The sequence below is a fragment of the Dipteris shenzhenensis genome, chromosome 12, assembly GCF_047967505.1.
Source record: "Dipteris shenzhenensis isolate YYH24624 ecotype China chromosome 12, Dip_SZ_1.0, whole genome shotgun sequence".
NCBI classification, from domain to species: domain Eukaryota; kingdom Viridiplantae; phylum Streptophyta; class Polypodiopsida; order Gleicheniales; family Dipteridaceae; genus Dipteris; species Dipteris shenzhenensis.
In genome coordinates, this window is record NC_141607.1 from 26760767 (window position 1) to 26787630 (window position 26864).

At 40.6% G+C, this 26864-nt stretch overlaps 2 protein-coding genes across 2 annotated transcripts; one reads left to right on the top strand and one right to left on the bottom strand.

Annotated features, from left to right (window-relative positions):
- Positions 1–3462: 3462 nt before the first annotated feature.
- LOC147896041 (strigolactones hydrolase CXE15-like) lies at positions 3463–4886 on the top strand. The gene has a single exon (XM_087382118.1). The coding sequence runs from the start codon at positions 3504–3506 to the stop codon at positions 4491–4493; it is 990 nt and encodes a 329-aa protein (XP_087238244.1). The 5' UTR covers positions 3463–3503; the 3' UTR covers positions 4494–4886.
- Positions 4887–12538: 7652 nt separating this feature from the next.
- On the bottom strand, positions 12539–20248 carry LOC147896042 (serine/threonine-protein phosphatase PP2A-2 catalytic subunit). Its single transcript, XM_087383228.1, has 6 exons — positions 19745–20248; positions 16329–16443; positions 15763–15871; positions 15570–15647; positions 15176–15367; positions 12539–13016 (listed from the first exon to the last, which is right to left on the bottom strand). Exons 1-6 carry the CDS (start codon positions 19995–19997, stop codon positions 12843–12845), a joined length of 921 nt encoding a protein of 306 aa, XP_087239354.1. The 5' UTR covers positions 19998–20248; the 3' UTR covers positions 12539–12842.
- Positions 20249–26864: the final 6616 nt, after the last annotated feature.

A 26864-nucleotide genomic window follows, 5' to 3' on the forward strand; every position in this document is an offset into this window, starting at 1 on the left:
AACTCCCAGAGTGGGAGTTTCTAGCTCTGCCAGCGGGTGATGAGGAACCATCTCAACATCATATGTTCGATATGTGCATAGCACTAGCCCAATAGAGTGCTATAAAGAAAAGGGTTAGAAGCCCTAACCCTAACCCTAAAGGGATTTGTATATATTCTACATTTTCAACTAAATCTAGAGTACAGTTAGTCATTTGCGATGTCCTCTCTAGCTATGCCCTCTAACTAAATCTAGTGTACCGTTAGTCATTTGTGGTGTGCTCTCTAGCTATGCCCTCTCTCCTCATATCCACTCTTCTCCTCTCCTCCCTCCTTATTTGTTCATGGTATCAAAGCTCCCTTGCCTTCCATTGAGGCATGATTGCGATCATTGCGAGTTTAAGCAACTTGACTCTACAGTCGAGACGACCTCCCCGATGGATCTTCCTCAACATAGTCTCCACAAAGCTAGCCCAAGCACATCTTCAGAGCACCTGCAACTCTATAAGCCAATGCCCCTACAGCTTTCATCATCCACGACTATCTACAATATAGCAACCTCCAACACTTCAGCAACCAAGCGAGATCCTAGCGGCTCCACAACAGAATTTGGATACTACGAACTACAGCATGCAATGGACGACTGAAGGACAATCCATCAACGACTTAGCCTCCAACACAACTCTGCAGATGAGCACTTTGCACACCTCTTCAATGAGCACAGCGCCTCCAGCTCCACAAAAGTGAAGCCTTCTCTAACAACTACCACTTTCGACGGCTCCTCGCCCAGCTGCAACCCTTCAACCAAAACGGCTCGCACGTTGCCCATCAATCAACGACAAACTCTATGCTCCGACCAACCGACACGCTTAGGGCCTTGGCAACCAAGCACAGTCACCTAACGACTCTCTACAAGCGGCTAGGTCCACAAGCATACACATGGCACCACACGAGGTTGACCCATGTTAACCCCATCTACAATGCCACATCATCAAGAGCATCTTATCTACCATGTCAGTAGGGCTGACCATGTTGACACATCACCATGACACATGGCACACTACCACGTTAACAGATTTGATCCATTCACCATGTCACGCCTACTCCCACGTCAGCACCGAGGCCTTTGACTGCCACATCAACAATGATGCCATGTCATCAACCTAATCAACAGTGACATGTCATCAGGGCCACATCACCCTACACAATCAGCTGCCACATCATTTGTGCCATGTTACTAGATCCACGTCATCTACCACATCATCAGGTCTAGTCACATGTGCCATCTCATCGTTGCCACATGGTATTGAACCCACATACACACTGTTACCTCTCTACAAGCACACTGTGCACACTACATGTGCACCCTCTTGACACCTCATCAATGTCCAAGAGGCACACGTCTTGCCTAGAATAGTCATGTATGTGAACCTAAGTGCCACATCATCACTGTGCATCTGCACCCTTTTTGCCCCTCCACCTAGATCAAGCCGTAAGTTACTTGGGCTATTGTTTATAGATTTAAATTTGATAAATTTGCCCAAATAGCTTTATCATACAAGCTCCAAATCTAGCCATCCAAATATTCAATCAATTGGCACTAGTCTTTGAAGCCCTCTATAAGATTAGATCTAATTCTTATATATGAAGTTTAAGGATATTTATATCCATTGAAGTTTTAAAATGTTAGCATGGGCTAACATTTGTAGCTTTATATTGAGGAAAGGTTCGCCCAAATTACGTATACTTCTATAACTGAGTTTCCAAAAGATTTTCCTAATGACTTGCATTTACATAACTATGTTGACCTTTTATTTTTTACCTTGACAAAGGCTACTTTAGTTGGATCTCACAAGGTTCTATATAAGAGGAGGAAAGAGAGATGATTGTGAACAACTTATCCATGGCTACAATGCCACAGTTACTACACCTACAATTGGTTTCTCATAGGATTTGATGGTGGCACATCCAAATGCAGATCATACTGAATGCATGTGACCCTAAGGAGTTAAAAAGTTGCTACTGGTGCAAATGTTTTAGTTAGATATATTGGCATGTGGGGCATTGGCATGAGCCGAAGGGAAATTTGAGGGCCGCTTCAAGGAGAAAGAATTTGCCAAAGATTGGGTCTATGGACAATGCGTTGGATAAGAAAAACAGATGGCCTTGGAGCTAGAATAAACAAGAACTAAGATCAAACTACTCTTTATTGAAGCATCGAGCCTCTCCTCTACATGGCGACTAAGTGGTAAGCAAGAGGAGTTAAGATCTTGATCACCTTAGTCTTCAAAGCACACATTCTCCATTAAAGAAATGGTAGATAGTACAAATGATGTTAGAAGTCAACCCTTAAATTGTTTGCACATATTTGGGCGTCATAAAAAATTTCATGAAGCTTTAAAAGTTCTTACACGCTTCAAGATCAAGGCTTTGCACTCACATTAAGCTTCAATCCTAAATAAATGCTTTCATATGCAAATTGATTCTTTATTCATTTTGTAATCAAAACTTTTATATATATGTATATGTATATGTATATGTATGTATGTATGTATGTATTGTAACAAAGAAATTAACCATGTGGGTTGTTAGAAACAACTCAGTCTTCGACTAGGGACAAGTTCCTATACCTAATGAGTCGATTGTGGTTGCCAGTTTTAAGGGTTTGCTTCTAGATATGGGAACTCTCATCTATGGTCAAGATCCATCGATTGGTCAAAGTCTAACCGAAGTTGGTTCCTCTCTCTAATTATATATTTGCTACTTTGCAGCACAGGCCACATGCAATGCGCCCATCATAAAGGTAGACGACATGAATGAAATTGTCAGGAAAGTGACATGGCACCTCAACTCCCCTATCTGTTGACAGTCGGAATCTGTCAATGGTTTGGGTAGATTTTTTTGGGGGGGCATTGTATTGGAATTGAAAGTGCCAAGGGTGCCCCAAGAAAAAGCCCTGAGCTGTTGACTTGGGGCTTGAACTCGAGACAGGCATCATGCACAACTCACATGTTTTAGCCCTTAGGGCTTGAACTCGTGAGACTGGCATGTACAAGCCCCACACGTTTTAGCCCTATCGACGGCTGCAAGATAAAAGCCGTGAGCTACCCGTGGGGCTTGAACTTGGGACGGGCACGCACAACCCACACGTTATAGTCGCTAGGTGTTTATTCACGACGACGACGGGCACGCACAACCCATTGGTTTTGCGCGTCAAGGTTTAGGGATGGCAAGAAAGCAATCTCTGCCGTCCGATCAGCAGCAATAATCTTGCAGGAGATCAATCCCCATGCTAGAGGTGTCATTGCCAGACCGAGGACGTGACCTGCTATCAGCGACAAAAAATGTCGAAATTGCTGAGATGGCTCGCTGAAGGTGAGTCTGTTGTCGCCATCATACCCCAGACCCTGGGATTTCTCGCAATGAAAATGGCTCGCAAGAAAAGCCTGCCGTAGATGGACTCGTAGAAATAAATGGACGAATTACAACCGGCTCAACGAAGAAGAAGAAGCAGCAGCAGCAACCATGGAGGTGGTGGAGGAGCACGAAGACAAAGAGGTTGCAGAGAGCATTCCTCCTTTCTTCTTCCGCTACACAGATGGCTCAATTCGACGAAGCTCTCCAGGCCCTCCCGTCCCTCCTTCCCTTGACCCTCCCGTCTTCTCTAAAGACATCACCCTCCTCCCTCACTCCTCCCTCTCCGCTCGCCTCTTCCTCCCCTCCTCCCCCCCCCCCAACTCTCGCCTCCCCGTCGTTCTCTACTTCCATGGCGGTGGCTTCATCTTCGGCTCCCCCCAATGGATCAACTTCCATAACTTCTGCTTACACCTTTCCCGCCTTTCCTCCTCCATCTGCTTGTCCTCCTCCTACCGCCTCGCCCCCGAACACCCCCTCCCCGCCGCCTTCGATGATAACTTCCTCGCCCTCCTCTGGTTGCACTCCCAGTCCCTCCTCCAGGCCCGCGGCTCCCCCGACCTCGAGCCCTGGCTCGCCGCTGCCGACTTCTCCCGTTGCTTCGTCGCCGGCGAGAGCGCCGGCGGCGCCAGCGTCCACCAAGTCGCCCTCCGCGCCGCCCAGAGACTAGGCTCTTGGGACCCTCTTTGCATCCGCGGTCTGATCTACATCCATCCCGGGTTTGTTCGCGAACAGAGGACGCGGGAGGAGATGGAATGCGCCCAAGATGCGCAGATGAATTGGGGCATCGCGGATCTGTGCATGAAGCTAGCTCTTCCGTCTGGCGCGAACAAAGATCACCCATTTGTGAATCCAATAGGTCCTGATTCCCCCAACCTGAAAGATGTGGTGTTCCCCAGAGTGCTGGTAGCTCTAGCAGACAGAGATGGGCTGCACTACATGGGATTGGAATTCTGCAAAGCGATGGAGGCAGCCGGCCACAGTGTGGAGGTCTTGATGTCGGAGGGTGTAGGCCATGTGTTCTTCATTGCGCAGCCTGAGTCAGAGCAGGCCCAAACGTTGATGCAAACATTGACTAGCTTCATTACTCGCGAGGAGTGAATCTGCCCTCTGCCAAGCTTCAAATTGAGACTTAAGGTGAGTAACTAGCTCCATCTCTCTGAAGGAAACAGTGCTTTAGTTTTGATGATGATGTTGATCTTTTACTGTATAAGATAAGCTTCCTATGGTTTAGGTTTGCAAATCAGAAAAAATCCACAGCTGGAATGTATTATTCGTCAACTATAAGTCCGGTTGACCTGAAATAATGGTCAACTATGAATCTGGTATGACCTGAAATAATTGCTGTGAGAGTTGTACTTCTCTTAGCCTTGTGTGAAATACTTTGTATATCTAGAGGCATTATAACTCACCTCTCCTTGGGAGGACTAGTGGATTTATGTTGAGACTCTATGGCATGCATCTGCGCTATCATGAAGATTCCTTTAGGTTTAAGGTTTTGTGTTTTTGTGAATTTGTTGCATCCTCATATGATTTTAGGTATTTTTATAACATCAGTTAAACTTCAACATAAGAAGCTAACCACATTCTATTCTTAAATAGAAGCAAATGGCATCAAGATCGCACTAGAGGTAAATTGTGCAAGCACTTAGATATTCGTGCCCACATGTATGGACTCTTGTGCACATGCCCCAAATATGACATGCAAGAGCAATATGAAGGAACAATGCATTGAACTATTCGCACTTATTATGGTGAGCTTGAAAAGAGCACATACCATGTTTGCGTTGCTCGACTGAAAGCCACTATAATAAGTGGATTAATTGCCATATCTACTATGTGGGATCTTCAGTCGTTGGCTTATGAGCTTTAGGAGGAGATCCCTATATTTCCACTTATATTTGACACTTTATGTAAGGGATTACCTGTCAATTCTTACAATAAGTGAAGTTTCATATAGCTTCCCACCTAGCACTCATTTCTCATTGCCAATTAGGATGTTTTAAAAATTAATTTTGAGCTTCAACATTATGTTATACTTCTCAACTTTACAAGCATATAAAAAGGCTTGAATCTACCCTATTTGGGATCTTTAGTCGTTGGCTCACTAGGTTCCTACTTTTCCATTCAAATGATTTCCTTATGTTAGGGATTCCTTATTGTCAATTCTTATAGTAAGTGAAGTTTCATATAGCTTCCCACCTAGCACTCATTTCTCAATGTCAATTAGGATATTTTTAAAATTCATTTTGAGCTCAACATTACACTACTTATCCACTTTACAAGCACAACTATGCATAGTGCCCTAGTAGAGCCATCAAGGCAATGTTACCTTTTAAGCAAAAGAAACTAAATACTAACTGAAGAAAGAAAATGGCTCATTTGTTTCATAATCATTCCCTTATTACTATCAAAGATAGGTTTCTCTTGTAACAAATCTTTCATTTTATGAATGCACATGCTCTACATGTTGTCATGAATCTTGACCATATTTGCATGGCTTTACCCATTTTCATATTGACAATATGATGGGATAATGTGTTGGTTCCTAGGTTTGTGTGGGTCTTTGTATCACGAAGACATAGATAGGATTTGAACTTCTCAAACTTCTCATGAGGCAAGGCTTTTGTAAACAAATTTGCTGACTAGTCCTCGGAGAAACAATGAACTAAAAGAATAGTTCCTTCTTCCACTTGATGTCGGATGAAATGGTAGTGGATATCAGTGTGCATTAATCTCTAATGATCTTTTGATTCCTTGCCAATGCAATGGCACTCTAATTATCACAAAAGATTACGATAGCACCACCTTGGATTACACCAAGATCCTCCAAGAGCCTGTGAAATTGCATTCACGCGCATACCGTGCAAGAGATATGTACTCAGTCTTTGCTGAAGATAGTGCCACAGTGGCTTGCTTCTTCCTACACCAAGATACACAATGGGCGTTCAACATAAATGTGTATTCTAAAATAGATATTGCAATTGTAGATAGTACCATAATGGGCATTCACCTGTAGACATGATAGCTTGCTTCTTGTTAGACCCAGATGCAAAATGGGCATTCAGCATAAATGTGTATCTTGAAATAAACTTGCATTAGGGGCCACTTCTTGAATCTACATTACAAAACCCCTCTGGGTTGGGTTTTGCATATGGGCTCTCTTTAAGATATGTTAGCCTATGATTGGCTATCCCAACAAGGTACCTAAAAATGAGCTTCATCCCATTCCAATGGTGGATTCACGACATTGCCATAAACTGGCTCAATACCCCTACTTCATAGCAAATATCTAGTTATGTCGATGTCACCAAGTAGATGAGCTTACCAACTGCGTGTTGGTAAAGTGTAGGACTTGAAAATCCTACACTTTACAACTTCAGCATGTTGTTCCCAGTCTCAATAGGCATACTCAAAGGTATCACATCCAACATCCCAAAGTGCTCCAAATTAGAGTCAATCTACCTTGTTTGGCTTAAAAATATGCCTTTGTGTATTTGTTCTATCTCAACACCCAAGATGTAACGCAAGAACCCCAAATCATGCATTTCAAATTGTCTACGTAGATTGACCTTAACCTCCTTGATCAGCTTGTTATTGCTACCTGCTATAATGAGGGCATCCAATAATGATTGTGAGAGCATCTGCATTTCTCTTCATATGATTAAGTTCACTTCTCTTGAACCCTTGTTCTCTAAAGTAAATTTCAATCTTGCTATACCAAGCCCTTGGGGAAGTAAGTGTCAACCTTACTATACCAAGCCCTTAGGGATGCTTGAGATCAAAAAGTGCTTCTTTAGCCTACACAATAAGTGGTTAGATGCTTTCTCCTCAAATCCTTATGGTTAGGTTCCATATAATATTTGAAGGTTAGATCTATGATTGCAACTCTTGCTCAAGAAGACCCTCCCAGACATCCTTTCTAAATTGCAAAACTGGTAAAAATTCAAAAGCCTATCCAAGGACTAGTGACTTCCATTGTTGTGCTACGGTTTAAGACTACGCGTGCTAATCTATTGAAAGGGAAATGTGTTAATGAATTAGTTGGCTTGGGATTGTAGATGGATAAACTTCCATCGCTTTAGTATAGCCTTGAGGCTCCATCCATTCTGCTTACTTGCCAGGAGGTAAACTGGATCTTAGTTAGCACCCATGGAGCTTTTGGCTAAACTCAATTCTATAGAGATCACTCCTTATGGATCTCATAGGAGGGAACAATAGAACTGCTAGGCTACACCCAAATTCATATCCCTCGCTACCTCTAATTGCATAGATGAACTCAAGGCTAATCATGGCAATCTGCATTGATTGAATGTCGTAGTACCAAATGCCTTGACTCTATGGACCACAAAATATAACTCCTTTCTTATTAGTCTATGGTCAAGAGGTAGTGTTGCCTATGGAGAGTCTTTACAATTGGCAATCCAACATAAGTTGGGAATGGAGAACTATGTTAAGGATAGATTAATTCTATTGAATAGCTTAGATGAAAGTAGACTTTGGCTTTTTAAGAAAGAAGTTTCGCAAAGAGAAAGGAAAGAGTGTTTTCATGGGCACTCACAAGATAAGGAAAGGTCCTGTGAAGAAGGCCATATGGTATTATTATATGATAATCGTTCCATCTGAGTAGAGAATCTGAGTAGAGACTAGGTCCTCATCTAAAACGACGTTGGTAGTTGGACTGTTGAGTTTGAACTCATCATTTTTCAGTGCTCTCTTCTAGCTTTTGAACTTTATCTTTCAGTTCAGTATTTCTTCTTCTTGAGAAGGAGAATCCTACTATTGGAGATGAAGGATGACTTCATTTTGTGTAGTGCTAGGCAAAGGTGATGCTATTGTTGTAGCATAGGAAGAAGCTATCTTTTTTTATTTTTGATCACTCATAAATTATCATAGGCAATGTCCCTTCAAATTTTAAATGATCATAAGCAATGACACAATATTATTGTTAAAAAATGATCATCAAGGTCTACATCTATAAATGTGAAACTTCTTATACCAATATGCATTTAAGCCCACAAGAATCATCTAAAGGCACTATGGTCATTATTTTATCTAAGATTGTAGGTGATGCTAATGCACATGATGATGATGCTTACATGAGATGATGCTAATGGTAGATGGATTACAGTGATATCAGATTATACAAACATTTAGGAAAATGGGCGATACTTATGCTATATGGTTTTTTTGTAATGTTGATGAAATACTAATTAGTCTAATGCTTGAGATGGAAGAAGAACGAGAGAGAGAGAGAGAGAGAGAGAGAGAGAGAGAGAGAGAGAAAAGGAAGGGGGGGGGGGGGGAGATTTATTAACGTCTGCAAAAAACCTCACGGTTCTATGAGACACAGTACAACACCAAAAAGTGATTTATTACATCTAGGTAGCTAGAGAATCGGGGAGTCCACGAAGCCCAGCTCGTCCAAAGTAATTATATGGCACTAAAGCCCACAAAAATCATCTAAAGGTACTATGGTCATTATTTTATTTAAGACATTGGTGATGCTAATGCACATGATGATGATGATTACACGAGATGATGCTAATGGTAGATTGATTACGCTGTCAGATATTGCTTGATACAAACATTTAGGAAAATGGACAATACTTATGCTATATGATTTTTTGGTAATGTTGATGAAATACTAATTAGTCTAATGCTTGAGATGGAAGGGGGGAGAGAGAGAGAGAGAGAGAGAGAGAGAGGGAGGGAGGGAGCGAGGGAGGGAGGGAGGGAGGGAGATCTATTAAAATTTGCAGCAGATGTTACGGGTCTATGAGACACAGTACAACACCAAAATGTGATTTGCTACATCTGGATAATTTGAGAATCGGGGAGTCCACAAAGCTCGACTCCTTCCAAGTTATTATACGACATAACTATATTCTAGTCCTATTATAAGGTGGCCTTTGTACCTCCTTTGTAACATCAGTTTAAGATTGAGAGTCTTTGGGTTTGGATTTGAAGTCCCTAATCAGTGCTTGATAAACTGCCCATTTGCCTGCTTTCTTTACTTGTGGTTAGTTCACTATTTTTTTGTTTGAGCTAGATCGAAATGAGCTCCTCAGATATCCAAATCTTTGTACCCCTCAGCTTATGTGTTTGTTTGAGGATTTTAACTCTTGTTTGCTCTCCCTTTGAAGTAGACTTGTGGTTGTGTGCCATCTTGATTGATATTGCATATTCATTCTCATCCCATTCGACTTATGGTATTTCCTTCTTAAGGCAAACGATTATGGCATCTATGTCATTCTCCTCATCATCATGAAGGTATCCATCTTTGAACCCCCCAACCCATAAGATCATTCTATTCTTCACTTTGGATTCTTGCTCTTTCACTTCCATGTAATGATCAACTTTGTTCACTTTGTTATTTACATTAGCAATCATTTCTTGCTTCAGATTTCACTTGAGTGGTAACCATTTCTTGCACTTTAGAAACTAGTTGTCATTCGAGATGCATTACATTTGTGTAGTACCTCATGGATGACTTTTTGCTTTCTATTGCCCCCCATGTCACGAACTCTCCTTTCTATAGTTGCAAGCCGAAGCTTGATCTCTCGACCTTCAAGCTTTAGATAATATATACATTCTTTTGGGTTTGAAATGGTCTTCATCTTTTGATGTCTTTGCCCAAAAGCTGCAACACTTGAGTACGAAATCCTACTAGCCCGAGAATCAAGGTGGCAAAGGACTTCAACTGGTAGGCTCCATGGTAGCACGCACGCGCACACACACACATAGAGAGAGAGAGAGAGAGAGAGAGAGACCTAAATCCTTAAATATCGGTTTGTCAATTTACATGTTATTAGAGCTAGAGGTAACACAATGCTAGTGCTAGAGGTAACACAATGCTACACTTACAAATATGCATGAGTAATTTCTCTGTATGCATGGGACCAATTATATGTGATTAGCTAAGGATGCCAAATTTTGATTTACTTTTGCTTAAGACTAATCTACCTTTGTTGTCATGTCGAAAGGCCAAAAAAAAACCCTTTGAGACCGAGAAGCTGAAACCAAGGTAAGAGTTCCAATCACCAATTCTCTTGTGAAGAAGTCTATGACTTCTTATTGTTTAGTGTCAAACCCCATGGACTCATGCACAAAGAGTGACACACATCTCTAGTCTAAGTAATCAATGAATCTACCCATATGCAAGTATGCATAGGTGAATACATAGCAAACCATATAGTATCTAGGGTGTGGCATCAAGACATAGTCCTCTGTCTCTACGCCATGTGTATTCCGAGGAGTGCAAAGCCTAGTTGCTTCAACCACAATGTATAATGAAGTTGTCTTGTTCATATTTCAAATTTTTATGGGATGGCTTCATTCTTGGCTACAATTTGGCATGCATTACATTCTTACTGTTTGTTGAAATTATTATTAGTCTGGTTTGATTTGCAAATTATTACTTCTTAAACTTTTGAAAAGTCTTGGCATGGCATTTTTGCATCTTAAAGGATTTGTAGAGCATACCTCACAAGTTGTGCACACATCCTATCTAGTTGGCTCATTAAATTAGCCAAAATGATTAAACAAACAAAAGAACAAAAATGCTTGGAAGCTCGTCTTTTATAGTCAAGCCAACATATCGATCTCAAATGCTAAGGGTGCATTTGCAAAAGCATGAGAAGCAAAACATCTATTGAATAAGTTACATGACAGTTGGAAGAAATCAATTAAAACATGCATAACACTAACCATATATACCTATGAGAGATCCAATGCATTTGCTTTGGCAAAAGTTTAAGCATAACCATTAATAGCAAGGATGCATCCAAAACATGCTCTCTCTCTCTCTCTCTCTCTCTCTCTCTCTCTAAGTGAATCAGTTATTTTAAACTTTTTGGAGACTATAATGTGAATTTAAAAAAATAGCAAGATGCCTTGATAGAGTTGAGGAGTGAGCTCAAGACTATGGATGCCAAAAAGCACAATCACAAGAATTGAAGGGGGAGAATTATCCACATTAAAAGTTGAAAATAAGGAGTAGAAGGCCTTTCAGAGTAAGGAGGTAGGTCAAGATGCTATCCCACATAATCTAAGGGAAGACATATACGCCACACGACATTATCCCAATAGAGTTTAATAGGGAGAGACCCATTGACATCGATGCCTCATTCTAGATTATGGCCTACCTAGACCAATGCAAGTCAACAGAGGTTACTTTATGCAACTCGTAACCAAGGGAGACAAGAGTGCTAATATGCGTAGTCTCTAATTCCAATCATAAAGCATATATATTGACCATTTATTGGCTGTAAATATTCACTAGATGCCTCTTTTTTTTACATCACATGAGATTCAATCGATCATTCCAGCCAATCCACGAAGGCATACATCCATATGACATGGGTATCCCCTCTATAGCCACCTGACAAAGCAAGGATGGATTCATCTAGGCACTAAGGTATCTATAGATTGACCTTTCCCATGCATAACAATCAGAACATAGACTAGATTTGATAGATTTTTACCTTAACAAACATTTCACACAAAATCATGGAACCCACGAGTGAACAATATGACTCCCAATGCCTTAAAGAAGCAATAAAATATGATATATGCAAGATCTACTTGACAAAATTTGAAAATCCATGAACTATTATTTGAGAGTTGCAGATGTCTTTGTGAATGTGATACAATTCAATACCATCAAAGGCTACAGTCTGACAAGTACCTTGCCTTGTAACCAGCATCTATTAAATAAAACCCAAGGGCACCGCCAGTCCATTACCAATCTTAAGAAACGTTTGTTTGGTACTATAGTGGGCCATCGAGTGGAAAACTCTGACAAGGCAAGTGAAACACATGCTGACTATACTTATTATAGATCTAATATACAACTCACACAAAAAAGAGGAAAGAGCGACACCATGGACATTTTCATGTGTTTGTCTTCCCAAATGAGCAGTACATGTTCCCTTTATATAACAAAATTTCCATCTCTGGTTGTACAGGCCATTGAATTGTATAAATGAGTAAACCATTCAATAATTCTGCATGGGTTTACAGGCCATTAAAAAGAAAGAACAAAAATTAAATACACATGAAATGGGAGGCAAAAAGAAACAAGTGAAGAGTACCTTTAGGAAATCTTTGGACAAAAGATGGGTTTAGAGTTTTTAAGAATTACCTAAACCATACAATGCTTATATGGATGGACAATTCAACAAGCGAAATTCCGAACGAAATATGACTTCTTTCAGCTTCCCGACAAGTGAAGGATGCAACAAGTTTCAACAGGGTATAACATCTCTGAAGAGGACATTTCTCTTTCTTTGCAGAAGTTTCACAGTATTGTTCAAATATCATGCATCTTTTCATGAAGACATTGAAAGATTTTGGAACAACACAGAAAACTTTTTAATTTGGAGAAATTTCCTTAGGAATGGAAAATTATACATCTCAAATGCCAATCTCAATACTCCTATAAAAGCACTATAAAAAATAATCTGGTGTCTTACGAGTAGTATCAGGCTCGGTTTGCCTTGGAGCCGGCTCAAACTGAAGAAATGATCTCTCCATGGACTCATCAATCTCCATAATAGCTGCCATGTTGCCACATCGATAACAGTAATTTGGAGCACTGAAGACTGTGACAACATTTTTATCCTGGTGTTCGAACAATTCAAAGAGGAACAAAAAGAACCTCAGCTACATCAAAAAGCATAGAAGCCAAAAATAGCAAAGTTTCCCCGCCCCAAAAAAAAAACATTCCTATCCAATTAAAGGAAACGTCCATGCTCGTAATATATAACCCGCTGTCTTCAAAGTGTTAATACAAACTGTAAACAACAGTTGAAAAGAGAAAAAAAAGAGAGGGTGGGGAGTTTTAAAGTCAAATAGAGTATAATAAATATTGACAGTTGATCAATAACAAGTAACCCAAAGAAGAACACGTAAAAAATAACCGAAGTACATATATTAGTAGTAAGGAGCATCCTGTTCTGACTGCTGACCTGCTACATACATTATCATGTAGAAGGGTTGGAACAGCGAAGCTTTGGGTCAGCATGTAAGCCATCATCATAAGACATAATAGCGAGATAGGACCACCATGCCAGACGATACATGCAGCTTGGCATACAGTACAAGATAGCGCTCTGCCTTTGCCATCCCAATTTTCCAGAAAATGTTAAAAGTGATAAAGCAACTAGACTCTGGGGATATTCCCGCTGACTCTGCTGTGATTCAGGGTCAAGGCTTCTGAACATGAAGGCTGTGCTGCTCTGTGCAATTAATACATGTATCATAAAACCAGTCCAGGTTGACACAAACCACAGTTTAAAAGGGAAAAACTTCCTTTGCAACAAAAACCTTCGCTATAGAGCTAGGCAGTAGGCTTCATTACAGACCCCTAAGAGCCACAAATATATGTTTTAAGGTAAGGCATATGGAGGGCAGTCTTTACCTTGTAAAAGAAGAAATGGGGGCTTCTACAACAGGATTATGAGCTTGCATATGTGACTTTAATCAATCGGCCAACTGTCGGATCATGCTAGGCATTGACTTTAATCGATCAGCCAACTGGCAGATCATGCTAGGCGTTTGGACTACAGATCACAATGCAACAGAACTAGGCTGGTTGCCCAACCTAATCCCAGGACCCCTGCTGAAGGCTAGGTTCTTTTTGCTGGTCTGGGTTAGCAGGAAAGCCTGAAGGCTCTCTCAATGCCCAGGAGCAGAGATGACTTTTGGGGCCAAAAGCCATCATGACTTGGAGAAGGCTCCTCCTTGCTGAGTTAGGCTGTGAAGACAGTTCACAGTCAACCATGTGACATTAGGCATGGCTAAAAATCTGTGTATACTTGGTGACCATTGTGTGCCTCTGTATGGAGACAATGTGGGAAGTACCGGACCTTGTTAAGGATGGCATATGACAACCAATCTGCAAGCGCATTCACTATTATTTCCCATTCTCGACCTGTTCCGCTTCCTGTTCCATGTAATACAACCAACAATTCCACAGAAGGCAAGTGCACACACAACCCCTCTAAATTATTTTCAGATTTTCTATTCAAAGTCTAGATGAAGCAATAGATGGCCAGAATTTCAGCCGAGTGAGAATCCTTCAGTTTTTACTTATCCAATGCTGATATATTTAAGACTGTTCACCTTCCCATTCCATGTCATGCGGCCAACAATTCCACAGGGAGGAAGTGAACAAAACCCCTCTAAATTATTTTCAGATTTGTCTATCGAAAGTCTAGATGAAGAGATGACCAGAATCTCACGAGAGTGAGGATCCTTTAGTTTTTTGCTTACCCTCTGTGGATCTATGTAGGAGAGAACTACAAATTATCCCTTGAACATGCTTGATATCAAGAAAACCTAGCCTAGGTGCTTCTCTTCTATTACTTGGAGTCGGGGTGTATTTTTGTCTTTCCACTTTTGGATCTATCAGAGATATTAAGAGATATTCCTCTCTTGCTCCCAGTCAATGACAACGAAAGTGCTATGTGTAACGAAAATTTTACAACAGCAGAACATCGAGAAGAACCCTTAGGTCTGCTTCAACAAACTTCATAAGCCTAGAGTATATCCAATCTTACCAATTCAGAATTTTTTGAAACAAAAGGGAAGAAACAAGAGAATAATGAGAGAGTGGAACACACACACACACACACACACAAAGGACAGTTCGGGGGTTTGGTGTTGGGGGAAGAAGGGGAGCTTATCACTTCGACTTTAACTTAATCCAAAAGAACCCTTCTCCAGACTACTAACAACCACAACAATCTAAAAGAGAGGGAGGAAACGTGAAAACACACCTGACACCAATTAAAACCTTCCATGACTAATTGATGCGCTCGGGAAACCAAACTTAGACCATTTATGTGATTGAACTGTTCAGCAATGTCTTGACCAAAAGTGTAGCCAGCACCACGAGGGGAGATGCCCCAACCACAACGATCATCAGGGTCTGACCAGAGCAAATCACACATGGGTCCCTCGTGTGGAACCTATATCCACCATTTACATGAAAGATTATATATGACAACATTAAAGCCAAGATTTGCAGATAACACAAGTTTCATTCGTATAGAACAAGTCACAAGACGTGGAATTGATGAGCCAACATCTGTGTAATTGACAATCAGATGGCACAGTCATATCTTGCAAAACAATACAAAGAATCATGGTGTCTAGCTAGCAGTTTCTTACCTCTTGGACACGCTCCAAAGCACGTATATGATCAAGTGTATCCAATGAGGGAGAGAGACCACCATGTAAACAGAAAATCTGACAAAATGTGTCAAGACATGCATAAGTTGGCTTACCAGACAATAAATTAATATCGATAAAGAACAATTACTGATAAAAACCAAACATAAATGCGGACATTCATTTGCTGTACCTGACTTTCAATAAGAGCCGTCAGTGGTAGGTAGTCAAATAAATCAGTGAAATATTTCCATACGTTTGCATTTCCATACTTTCTTAAGCATTCATCATAGAACCCATACCTGCAAGTGAGAATAGCTTTTACAATGCTGACAGTTTGTACACACAGAAATAATTCACTCCTGTTGAGCATAGAGAATAAGGCATTTGCCTGAAAAATCAGGAAGGGAGGGGAAGAAAGAAACCACCTCACTTGTTCTACCATCAATAGTACAAGGAGGTCTTTACACTATGCAACCACATATTTTTTTAAAGTACAGGGGAGAGGAAAGGTGGGTCGCAAGAAGTTTGAGACATAGCAGAAATATAGCCTTAGCATTCTGAGTCCAAAGCTTGAAATAACAATGATTAAGACATTCCCCTTTCAGAATTTATTTTCCCTTATGATGAGTTCCAGCAATTCAGAAAAACAAGCACAGCACATTGCAATTTGTTACTATTTGAAGTAAAATGCAACACTTCTATTTTAAAAATATTAAAAAGTTTACATTTCTACTTTAAAAACATTATAATGCTTACACTTGTGTGATCTGCCTGCTCTCATGGTTCCCTCGCAAAATGGTGATCCTGTCCCTATACCGAACCTTCAACGCCACTAGAAGTGTTGCAGTCTCAACAGAATAATAGCCTCGATCTGTAATATCATTAAGAAGACAACCATTAGAAATATATCCTCATACTCAGTTCAACACAAATTAGGTCCAAGGTATGTAACAGTCACTCTGATGCAAAGTCCAATCCCAAAAGTATATTTTGCAATAAAGCAGAGAAAAAATATGGTAGAGCTTTATCAGGGACCATAGCACCAGCTATCATAAGTTCGCACCTCATTAGGTTCCTAAGCGACCCTTAGTGATGTCATGCTGAGTGGAGTTGGAACCGTGCTGTGCTGACAACAGAAAAATTGTGGACATGCCCATCATCTACAGGGTGTCCTGGTCTCAGATAAATGCGATGCATGAAGCCTACATCACTACCAAAAAAGCCTATCCTGATTAAATAGATGCTTCCCTGATGTAGCCAGAGAAGGCTTGTAGTATCTACAGGTAAGCCATGCATGAAAGGGTTCCTAGAACTCTGCTGCTCCATTCATGGCTGTCTGGACTCTGAAGTCAAGTAGCTCCAAGCATAAGTGGGAATAAACTGGTGGCACATCTACACAGAGAGAGAACCAAAATACATGCATACTCATTCACACATTCATCTAGTTATTTATAAATTCGTGCACGTGCAAGTAAAATCCCTCAAACACAAAAAATACCAGGCACTCCCTCCTAAAAATCATGTGCCATAGGTGCTATCCATGGTCTGACCTGCCACTCTTACTCTGCTTCTTTACAACGCATAGAGAGCTCATCATCTCTTGCTCCAAGAATTCCTACTTTTGTGGGGCAGATCAATGTACTTCTGAAAGATCTTGCTTCCAACAAGTCCTAGCACCAATGTTCAGTCCTGTTGCAGTTTGACACAATGTTAACAACCTACACTAGAGAGCCTTTCTTACTCGTTTTAAGAGCTGCCTATTTTTACTAGCCTAGACTTGGGAATCTCTTTGTGTTGTCTATCATCCCACAAAGCTAAAAGGAAAGAAGCATAGCTCTTCCAAAATGAGCAGGTAACGTCTTGTCTGTTTTATCCCCATGTATTGACACCTGCATGTCGTAGAGATAATGCTGTCTTTAATTATTAATTATCAACACTAGGCTACTTTGGTCACCTGGACCAACATACACAACCTCATACAATGCAGTCTTCAATTATTAAGTGTCACAAGAACCGAGACACATAACCTGCATGCAGATGAGATAATTCTGTCTTCAATTATTAAGTGTCAACACTAGGTTACTTTGGTGACGAGCCGCAGACACATAACCTATGTTTAGGACCTCCTAGCCCACTGTCTAGAGATGGATTTTAGAACATAACATAGATAAGGTCTCTACCATCCTCTGCTTATGGCACAAAAAGAAATGGTTCGCACTTTACACATGACAGCACTGGATTATTCCACATCACTGAGTGTCAATGTAAGGTTGCATTTAGGGTCTCAGAAAAAACCCTATGTTTCATTTTTCATTCTTACAGTGTGTGTAATTCATTCTTGGAAACCCTAAAAATAGAGTCTGTTCAGCATCATTTTATCAAAATAAACAAGCCCGCAAGCATCATAAGGCACCCGCACAGAAGTACCTCAGCATCTATTGCACCGTATGGAGGTACGTAAGTACCTCAGCGTCCATTGCTGTGCATACCAAACACGAGGCCCAAAACAGCACCTTTGAAAGACATTTCCCAGCGGAATTGATCTGAGAGACGCGACCTGCTAAAAGCCAAACCCTCAACACAAAAAGGAGCTGCAACTGAGGACATAGCTCCGATGATCTTGAGGTGGGGATGGCAGATGGAAGAATGTACCAAGGGAAAACAGAATCTGTAACGCATGCCAATTGCAAGATTAACAATGAGCACCATACCTTTTGCTGATGCAGCATATGGACTATATTGCACAATTCGACATCTTCACAGATATACATTAGCTGACATTGTAGCGCTCTTAATATTAGAAAGTTTTCTTTTACTGAACTTTCTTTAAATGATCTATACAAATAACCCTTCTTGCAATCTTCATCTTGCGTAATTAATCTATGCATGCCAGGGACATTTGCATTATCATGCCGTATATATTGCCCATGCATCTTCAGCACCTGTAACTGTGAATCTTTCTAACTTTCCTTCTGTGTGCACATGCTCCCAGTGGAGATACGAGCCCAGTCTAATAGATGATACATGAAGACATGGAGATCCCAAGAACTCACTACTCGCCTGGTCAGCCTGCTCCAGCCCTGTTAGCCTAGCCTGGCGACTGAGGCTTCCTTAATCCTGAGATTAGGGTTGCTACCTCTTTTTATACCATTGTCCTCTCATTGCTGAAGCTGGCTGATACATGGCCTATACTTTTAGAGTTGCCATCTTGAACCTCTGCTAAATTTTTTGGGCTCCATCCTACCTACTAGAACCTGCAGAAAATTATGGGCTGCAGGAAAAAAATCATCGCATGCTGGATATCATAACTCGCTTTAATAGTTGTAACGCAAGTGCAAGGACTCCATGAATATTGCTTCCTGATATCAGTACACTCAAGTGGTAACTAAAGCAACCACCTAAAATCCAACCTGCACATGATATAGAGCCCCTATGCTGTTTTGCAGGGAGTCTCTCAGGGAGTCCTTCCACGAAAAGAATCTAACATGTGTACAAGCTCTCCCTTCGTGTTGGCCATTGACACCCATTCTACACTAGGCCAGTTGAAGCTTGCTTTTCCAGTCACTCCAGAAGAGACGAAAATTCGGGCCATCAGCCCCCAAGGTCACTTTTAAGACGAGTCTAGTTTTTTATTTAAAAGATAAAGAACAGACTGAGTAGCACCTGAGGGCAAAGCCAGAAAAATACAACCCGCAACTCCTCATCGTACGAAAACAGGTCGAATAGACACTTTAACAAATATCAGCTTCCTGGGAAAGCAGCACTGTCAAAGCATTTCTCGCTCGGACAAGATCTGCCACTACGCACAATTACACTATACTTGTTCTACAGCGACCAGCTGCTCCTGAAGGACACTCGTGACTGCATACCGTGTAAGGCGACAGCGAAATAACAAGCCTGTGATGTTACGCTTCAAACTGAAATTTGTCACTTTGTCTGCAGTATCACTCAGTCAACTGTAAGAAATATTCACCACTAAACAAATCCTCTAAGCCTGGGACCGAATTCTGCAGAGACATTTGTGCTATTTGAAAGATACTGTTTCAAAGTCACTGGCGGGACTTTGAAGAAACTATTTCAAAGAATTGAAAAGCCCAGAGCTCCGGCAACTTATGATACCCAGATTTCTCTGCACATGCGAACGGATGGAAGGGCCAGAACCATTATCTCACCTACATAATCGCCCATGAAGAGATAGTTGGTGTCTGGTGCTTTGCCACCGATCCGGAAAAGCTCTATTAGGTCATGAAACTGCCCATGGATGTCTCCACAAACAGTCACCGGACATTTGACAGGCTGTACATTCCATTCTTCCGCAAGAATGGCACGGGCTTGATCGCAGAGGTTCTTCACCTCCTGCTCGGTCAAAGGCTTGCATTCCGAGAGCTGTTGTATCTGTCTGTCCAGGTCCGCATGAGACGGCATATCGGAGGGACTGAGAGATCCAGAAGAGGAGGAAAGGGGGGAATGGGCGACGGGGAATCTAAAGGGAGGCGAGATCCGGAGGGGGTGCAGGGAGGGGGATGGTGGGGGAGATGGGGAGGAAGGATCCGGCGATGGCGAGAAGGAGAGGTTGGGGAGGGTGGAGCTGGAGCTGAAGCTGAGAGGGGCAGAGAGAGAGGCCCCCAAGTCCTGTTGGCAGCAACTGGGGCGGAAAGAGAGGTGGTGAGTGAATGGGAAAGCTGTGAGGGAGGAGGTGCGAAGAAACAGAGCAGATCCCTGCACTGAGAGAGAGAGAGAAAGAGTCTTTTTGAAAGGCTCCTAGGACTCTGAGAGAATGTGAATGAACTGTAGAGATGGAGATGCAGATAGAGAGTATTACACAAAAGATCCTAAGAGGAAAGGTTAAGAGTGTCTCAGAGTTATCACTGTAATTTTCTAATCCTTCACCTTAAGCTTTTATTTCTTTTTCTCAAATCGAACTTCCCACTTTAGTACTAGTCCTTGCTTCTTTTCTCTCTCTTCATCTTCCATCTTTTGCTCTCTCTCATCATGAAATCACACCCTCAATGAATTTAACATGACCTGCGGCGTTAGCCGCCTGACCAGACCCACACCCCACAACCCCGCCCGAGCACTCATCACCCCCCCTCAACAACCCCAATCGAAGGCCGATGATGCAACGAGTAACCAGACTACAGCAGCAGCTGCTGCTCGGTTAGCGAGAACACCACACACAATGCTCCATCGCCCCTTGGCCGCCGCCGTCGGTTGGTGGCGTGAACCATCCACCCGCAGATCGGCAACCACCAATGAAAATTCATGCCGCACATTCCACCCATTGAGCAAAGATTCTCACCTAAGGGGGCAGTGAAAGCCGAGCAACAGCCTCAATATGCCAGTGTCCAACAAAAGCCAAACCAAGCACCAACCCACGAATGGGGTTCAAACCTAGACCTCCTATGTTGGGATCTAACACAATCCCCACTCGACCAGCTCTGCTTGGTGAAATAAATAGTATGATATCATACAACTTCATTCACCTGTTGTGAATCAAAGAACCGATGGACGCACTTTTGACCTCAAAAAGGGGCAAGCATAGCAATTGGTGTCCACGAACGGTTGTGAATCTCGCCTAATTATTGTGCTTGCAATCCCTTCTTCTTCTACAACTTGTCAGGGGTGTTCATATTTTTGCCTCTCCTCCTCCTACAACCTCCACACATACCCTCACCCCCTCCCCCTTTCTCTACTTGCCCATCTCTCTAGGCAATGTCCTTCCGCTCTCTTTCTCTAAAGGCTCTTCTGCCAAGGAAGTCTCTTTGTTGTTACGGGTGTGAGTTCACTCCGAAGTATACACCATCCATGATGGGAACAATAAATGTTCCTAGGAGGTTAAAACTCTCTCTCTCTCTCTCTCTCTCTCTCTCTCTCTCTCTCTCTCTCTCTCTCCCTCTCTCTCTCCTTCCCTCTCTCTCACTCTCCCTCCCTCCCTCCCTCCCTCCCTCCCTCTCTCTCTCTCTCTCTCTCTCTCTCTCTCTCCACCCCTTAAGAAATGCATTTCACATACAAGTATAATGTTACAAGTCACAAAATTCTTGAGATGGAAGTGTAGGATTGGCTAAAAAGGCACAACATGGCTACCCCTCATTTGGAGCATGACTAGGCCCTTGCTATAACATGGGGTTTCCAAAGTGAGCCTCCTTTTCATCTTTAGAATTTTATGCTTCAAATTTGGAAAATTCCAAAAAGGCACTAGGTGCCATAATAATGGCCCCTCTACCCTAGCCTCTCCTCCTCCTTTCAATCTCCTCCTTCCCTTGTTAACCTTACTTCCTAATATTGGCCCCTCTACCCTAGCCTCTCCTCTTTCACCCCCTCCTTCACTTGTTAGCCCGGCATGGACTATCATGGATGTTGTTAAGATGGTGTCATGAACATTGGCTTGTTGATCACTCTCTCATCTACTTGTTTACCCATGCACTATCATACATGCTATTAAGATGGTGTCACAAATGTTGGCTCGTTGATTCTCAAAGATTTGTCTCCAAAACACCCATGTGTTCTACTTTATTAATCCATGAGCAAGAGTGATTGTTGTATATATTTAAGGTTGTGAAGTATATGCATTAAAAATATAATTTCTAGGTTTAAATTTTAGTGCAGGCCAAGTCTGATGCCAACTCCTCTCTTTCTTCCCTTACATCTACGCACACTCCCTTGGAGAGACAAGACTCAATAGCCTCAACTTATGGAACTCATTTAGCTCAATCATCATGTTCCCACTTAGAGCATCAGGAGTTCATTCTTCATGTGCACATCATCAATGGCATACATGCTGAAACAACTCCAAGATGCCTTAGTTTGACTTATTTTAATTGTTGGAAACTCATTACAACACCACAAGCGCATTGGCATACAATCCCAAAAATAAGAAAGAACAAATTCACTCCAAACTCCCAAATTGGTATGTGCATTTTAGAAGGGGGGAAAGGTCCCAAGCAATCATCCATATAAAACAACACATCCCATGGTATCAAGCTTTACATTTGGATGTAGAGTTTGTGAAATTGTTGAATATTTTGCATTAAGGTGTAGTTGTGCATATTTGCATATAAATCCAAATTTATCGCATTTCAACATTCTTTTGTTGGATATTTTGCATTAAGGTGTAGCTGTGCATATTTGAATACATTAAATCAAGCTTTACGGCATTTCGACATTCTTTTCCATTTTTTCGTTGAGTGACTATGAGTTCATTTGGGGTGAAATTTTGCAATGCAATAGCTCTATTTTGCAACGTGCAACTTGTTTATTCCCATTATTACTCAATCCCAGCTTTGCCTTGAGTCTGTTTAATGCATCAATTTGTGTCAATGTTTGATTTTGTGACAATAGTCATATTTAGAATCAAACGCTTGGGGAAAATCTTTGATTTGCTTAAGCTTAATTTTCCACGTTTAGGGGCTTAGTTACTTAAGTGTCTCATTTAAACTATTAACTATTGTCTCCAGTAATCTATGAGAATCAACATTGTGAATTGGAATGACATGATAGTACTTTAAAAGGAACATAAAATTACAAAGAAAATTTAGGTTTAATAATAAAGTTGTTCAACATAACCTATGTTCACGCTAGAAGGCAAAATTTTCAAAAGTCATAGCATTGGGCTTATAACATGCCCACTTATACTTTAATGATAAACAAATTAATGGAAAGCTAAAGGCTCAAGCATTTATATTGGGTTTTCATAGCATGAGAAAGCACATTAAGATTGCCACAACATGGAAAGCACATAAAGATTGCTACGATATACCAAGTCACAACATGGATGGGAAATGGAAAGGTAAAAGCTCAAGCATTTATATTGGGTTGTCATAGCATAAGAAAGCACATTTATATTGCCACAAAATGGGAAAGCACATTAAGATTGCTACGATATACCAAGTCACAACATGGATGGGAAAGGTTGAAAGCAACCAACTTTAACACATTGCAAGACTGACAATAGGGACTCACAACTCAACCTAACTCAATGCACAAGGTCCTTTGCAATAGGCTCTCCATGGCCTACATCATAAGTAGCAATGCAATACAATGTGGACAACACACTAGTAGCTGACCTGATTCAATACACAAGGTCCTAGCTCTCTATAGGCTACATTAGCACCAACTCATGTAGCAGTGGCCAACAGCTAGATGAAAATTGACAAAGAGAAACAAGGATTGGGAGGAAGTGAATGTGACAAGAGAAGATAGGGATGCATCCACACCTTAAAATATCGAGCAAATGTCTAGTCAACCATTTTTTGTGAAGCAATGCTCTAGCTTCTGAAAGTGAATGTTAAATTAAAGATCGTATCAATATTGTCATTTAATTAATGATTTAAGGATTTTTAAAAAGTTGGTTTTCAAAATTAAGAAGGGAACTATGTTGCATCTTCTTCCCCTTTTCTTTTCAACTTTAGGGGCCAAATTGGAATTTCTTTCCAATATTAGTTGACTAAAAGCTTCCAACTTTCAAATCAATATAACTCACTTTGCACGTCCATCTCCTCTTAAGAGGCTAGAATCATAAATGGCACATGAGTTACCACAAGTTCTTTACGTCTAGATGGGCAAAAGAAATAAGCCATAAGAGACTTGCAGCTTTGTCATTGTTTTCCCTCTCATCAAATAGGAATGCTACGTTGAAAGCAAGCAGTGTAAGTTAGCAAATGTACCTTCATGCTCTTGGAGCGAATCTACAAGTCAAGAACGGCCTTCACAAATAGTTACATCAATTTATATGCATAAGGGGCCCAACACACATGACCATAACCACATTTGAGAGATTATTTGAGCAATATTGGTCAGCTTCTTGACGAACATGCAACTGGTTTGCATTACACTTGTTAGCTTTATTCCACTGGTGTGTTTGCAACCTCATTGAGGATCTCGATTCTCATCGAGAGAAGAGAAAACACAAGGAAAACTTTAGAATTGGAGCACAAAAGTTGGCAACTCATATGCTTTTCATTGAAGACACATTTTAGAAATGGGCAATCATCTTTAGGAAAGCTTTATCTATTTTTAGAGGATCTCATTGAGAGGCGTTGTCACACTTTGGAAGATATTGGCATAGTTTTGCAACAGGATTTGAAGATCATTATTTCTAGGCACTTATAATGCCAATGAGAAACAAACTCCAAGAGAAAATTTTAGAATCAAAACACAAAACTAGGCACTTCATATGCTTTTCATAGAAAACACATTTTAAAGATGGGCACTTATCGTCAAGAAAGCCTCTAATATGACAATTGAAATCGCACCTATTAGCAAAAGTGCAGGTAGGTCAATTTCAAATGTAAGAAACTCATTGCTTCTAAAGGCTCATATCATCTTGGATCATCAACCAACCTCCACAATTTTTCTTTACATAGTTTATAACTTTGTGGCCATAGACATTCAAATGCACCAAAGATGCACATGGTATTGGGGATGCTTCAAGTCATATTAGTCATGATGTTCAATACTTCGAGATGTTGGTATGTGCCAAGCTATGAGAGAATGTCCAAAATGCATTTACAGTTTCAACTATGTTTATCATAGGAAACCTACGTTAATCATTTGCAAGCGAGGCACACTCCCCACTCCTATTAACTAGTAACCCATTAAAACTCATCATGGGCACCTATTAGTGCACAATGGTCCTATAAAATATGATTTTTTTGGTCACTATGAAAAGAGGTGACATAGCTATAATTTTGCCCAGCCTTGAGCCTCCCACTTTGACTGTTGCACATGTTAAACCCAAGTTCTAGGCAATGATGCAGACATTGGGTCTATGAACGCTCTCTCTATTGGAGGCAACTCATATTTATCCAATTCCATGGATGATTTCACTCAACATGGGTGTTTCTTTTGAAATAAAGATTTCCATGGAAATGCTTAATCGCTTCAAAAATTGTGAGTGTCGAATGAAATGAATCCTAGCACAAAAAAAAGAAAAAATTACAAAAGGGGAGAGTATTTACTGCATGATTTTTATTAATTTTGCAAAGCCCATGCAATACATCATCAATATATAGTGCTCTACATGCCATTATAGAATGAGACCTAGTTGAAAGAGAGAATAGGAACCTCATGGAGATGGTTGTTTCCATGCTTATGCACAAACAATTATCAATATTTTTGGGTAAAAACCATCATTACATTTGTTTTTAATAACAGTAAATGCCCATAAAAGCATTGGTGAATAGGACTTCTTAGCATGCATGATATGGACCAAAAGCTCATGTTGTTTACCTTTTCTTTGAACTGTTCAAATTGAAAACAACCAATAACTGGTTTCATATGAGACAACCTCAAAATTGGGTCATAACTATATATAAGCTTGGATGAGACACCCCCCAAGCAAGTGCATATTCTTCCCTTGCAAGAATGCTCAGATGTTCTTTTAGCCTATTGTTGATTCATGAGGACCAAGTGCATTTTTTAACCACCAAAATGATTTGTTTGAGGTCCTTTGAGTCCTTAAATATATGACATATAATTATATCCCGCTATAGTTTAGAGCCATCAAGGAGTTCAAGGGTATCCAGCAGGCATGCCATTCACGAAGTTGATCATGAACTCATGACTATGGTCATGTGTGTTTGCAAAGCTTACTCATTTATTGATACAATGGATTATCTAAATGTGCAAATGTAAAATTGGCAGATCTATATGACATAGAGATGTACAATGGCTTCCCACTAAAGACCTTTGATATGAAATTGTGTAATATTCATATAATGCTTAAAATGGAACATATTGTAACTAACATCATCTTTACAAATATAGATACTAGATCTATATCTTTGTAATCATTCAATCAGATTATGAACATAAATTTTAGACATCAACCTACGAAGCATGAATATAACTGGTTTGCATTATGTTAGGTTAGGTTATATTATTAGTTTTATGTACATGTTATTGTATCTTCCTAAGCACAAGCAAGAATTTGTCATGATTTTGTTACCTTAGTAGAAATGTTTATGAGATGCAACTCATTCTTCTCATATGGATATCTTTGTTATCTCATGTTAGCCATATGATGATGTGATCTTGTTATTTGAGTTTTTCCTAGTTTAATTGTACCAAGCTAAACCCAATTTAAAATACAACCATGCACTAAGTTGATGCAAGACCATCATACTATTATGCAAAACCATCATACTATTATGCATCCCATCATTTGTTGAGCTTGTTGCTAGATTTTCTTGATGGAAAGAGATAAATAATTATTGGATGGAAGTTCTAAGAGATATGTTTTGCTAGATTTCCTCCCTAGCAAGGACCACATTTTCTCCTTGTAGCTATGCCATA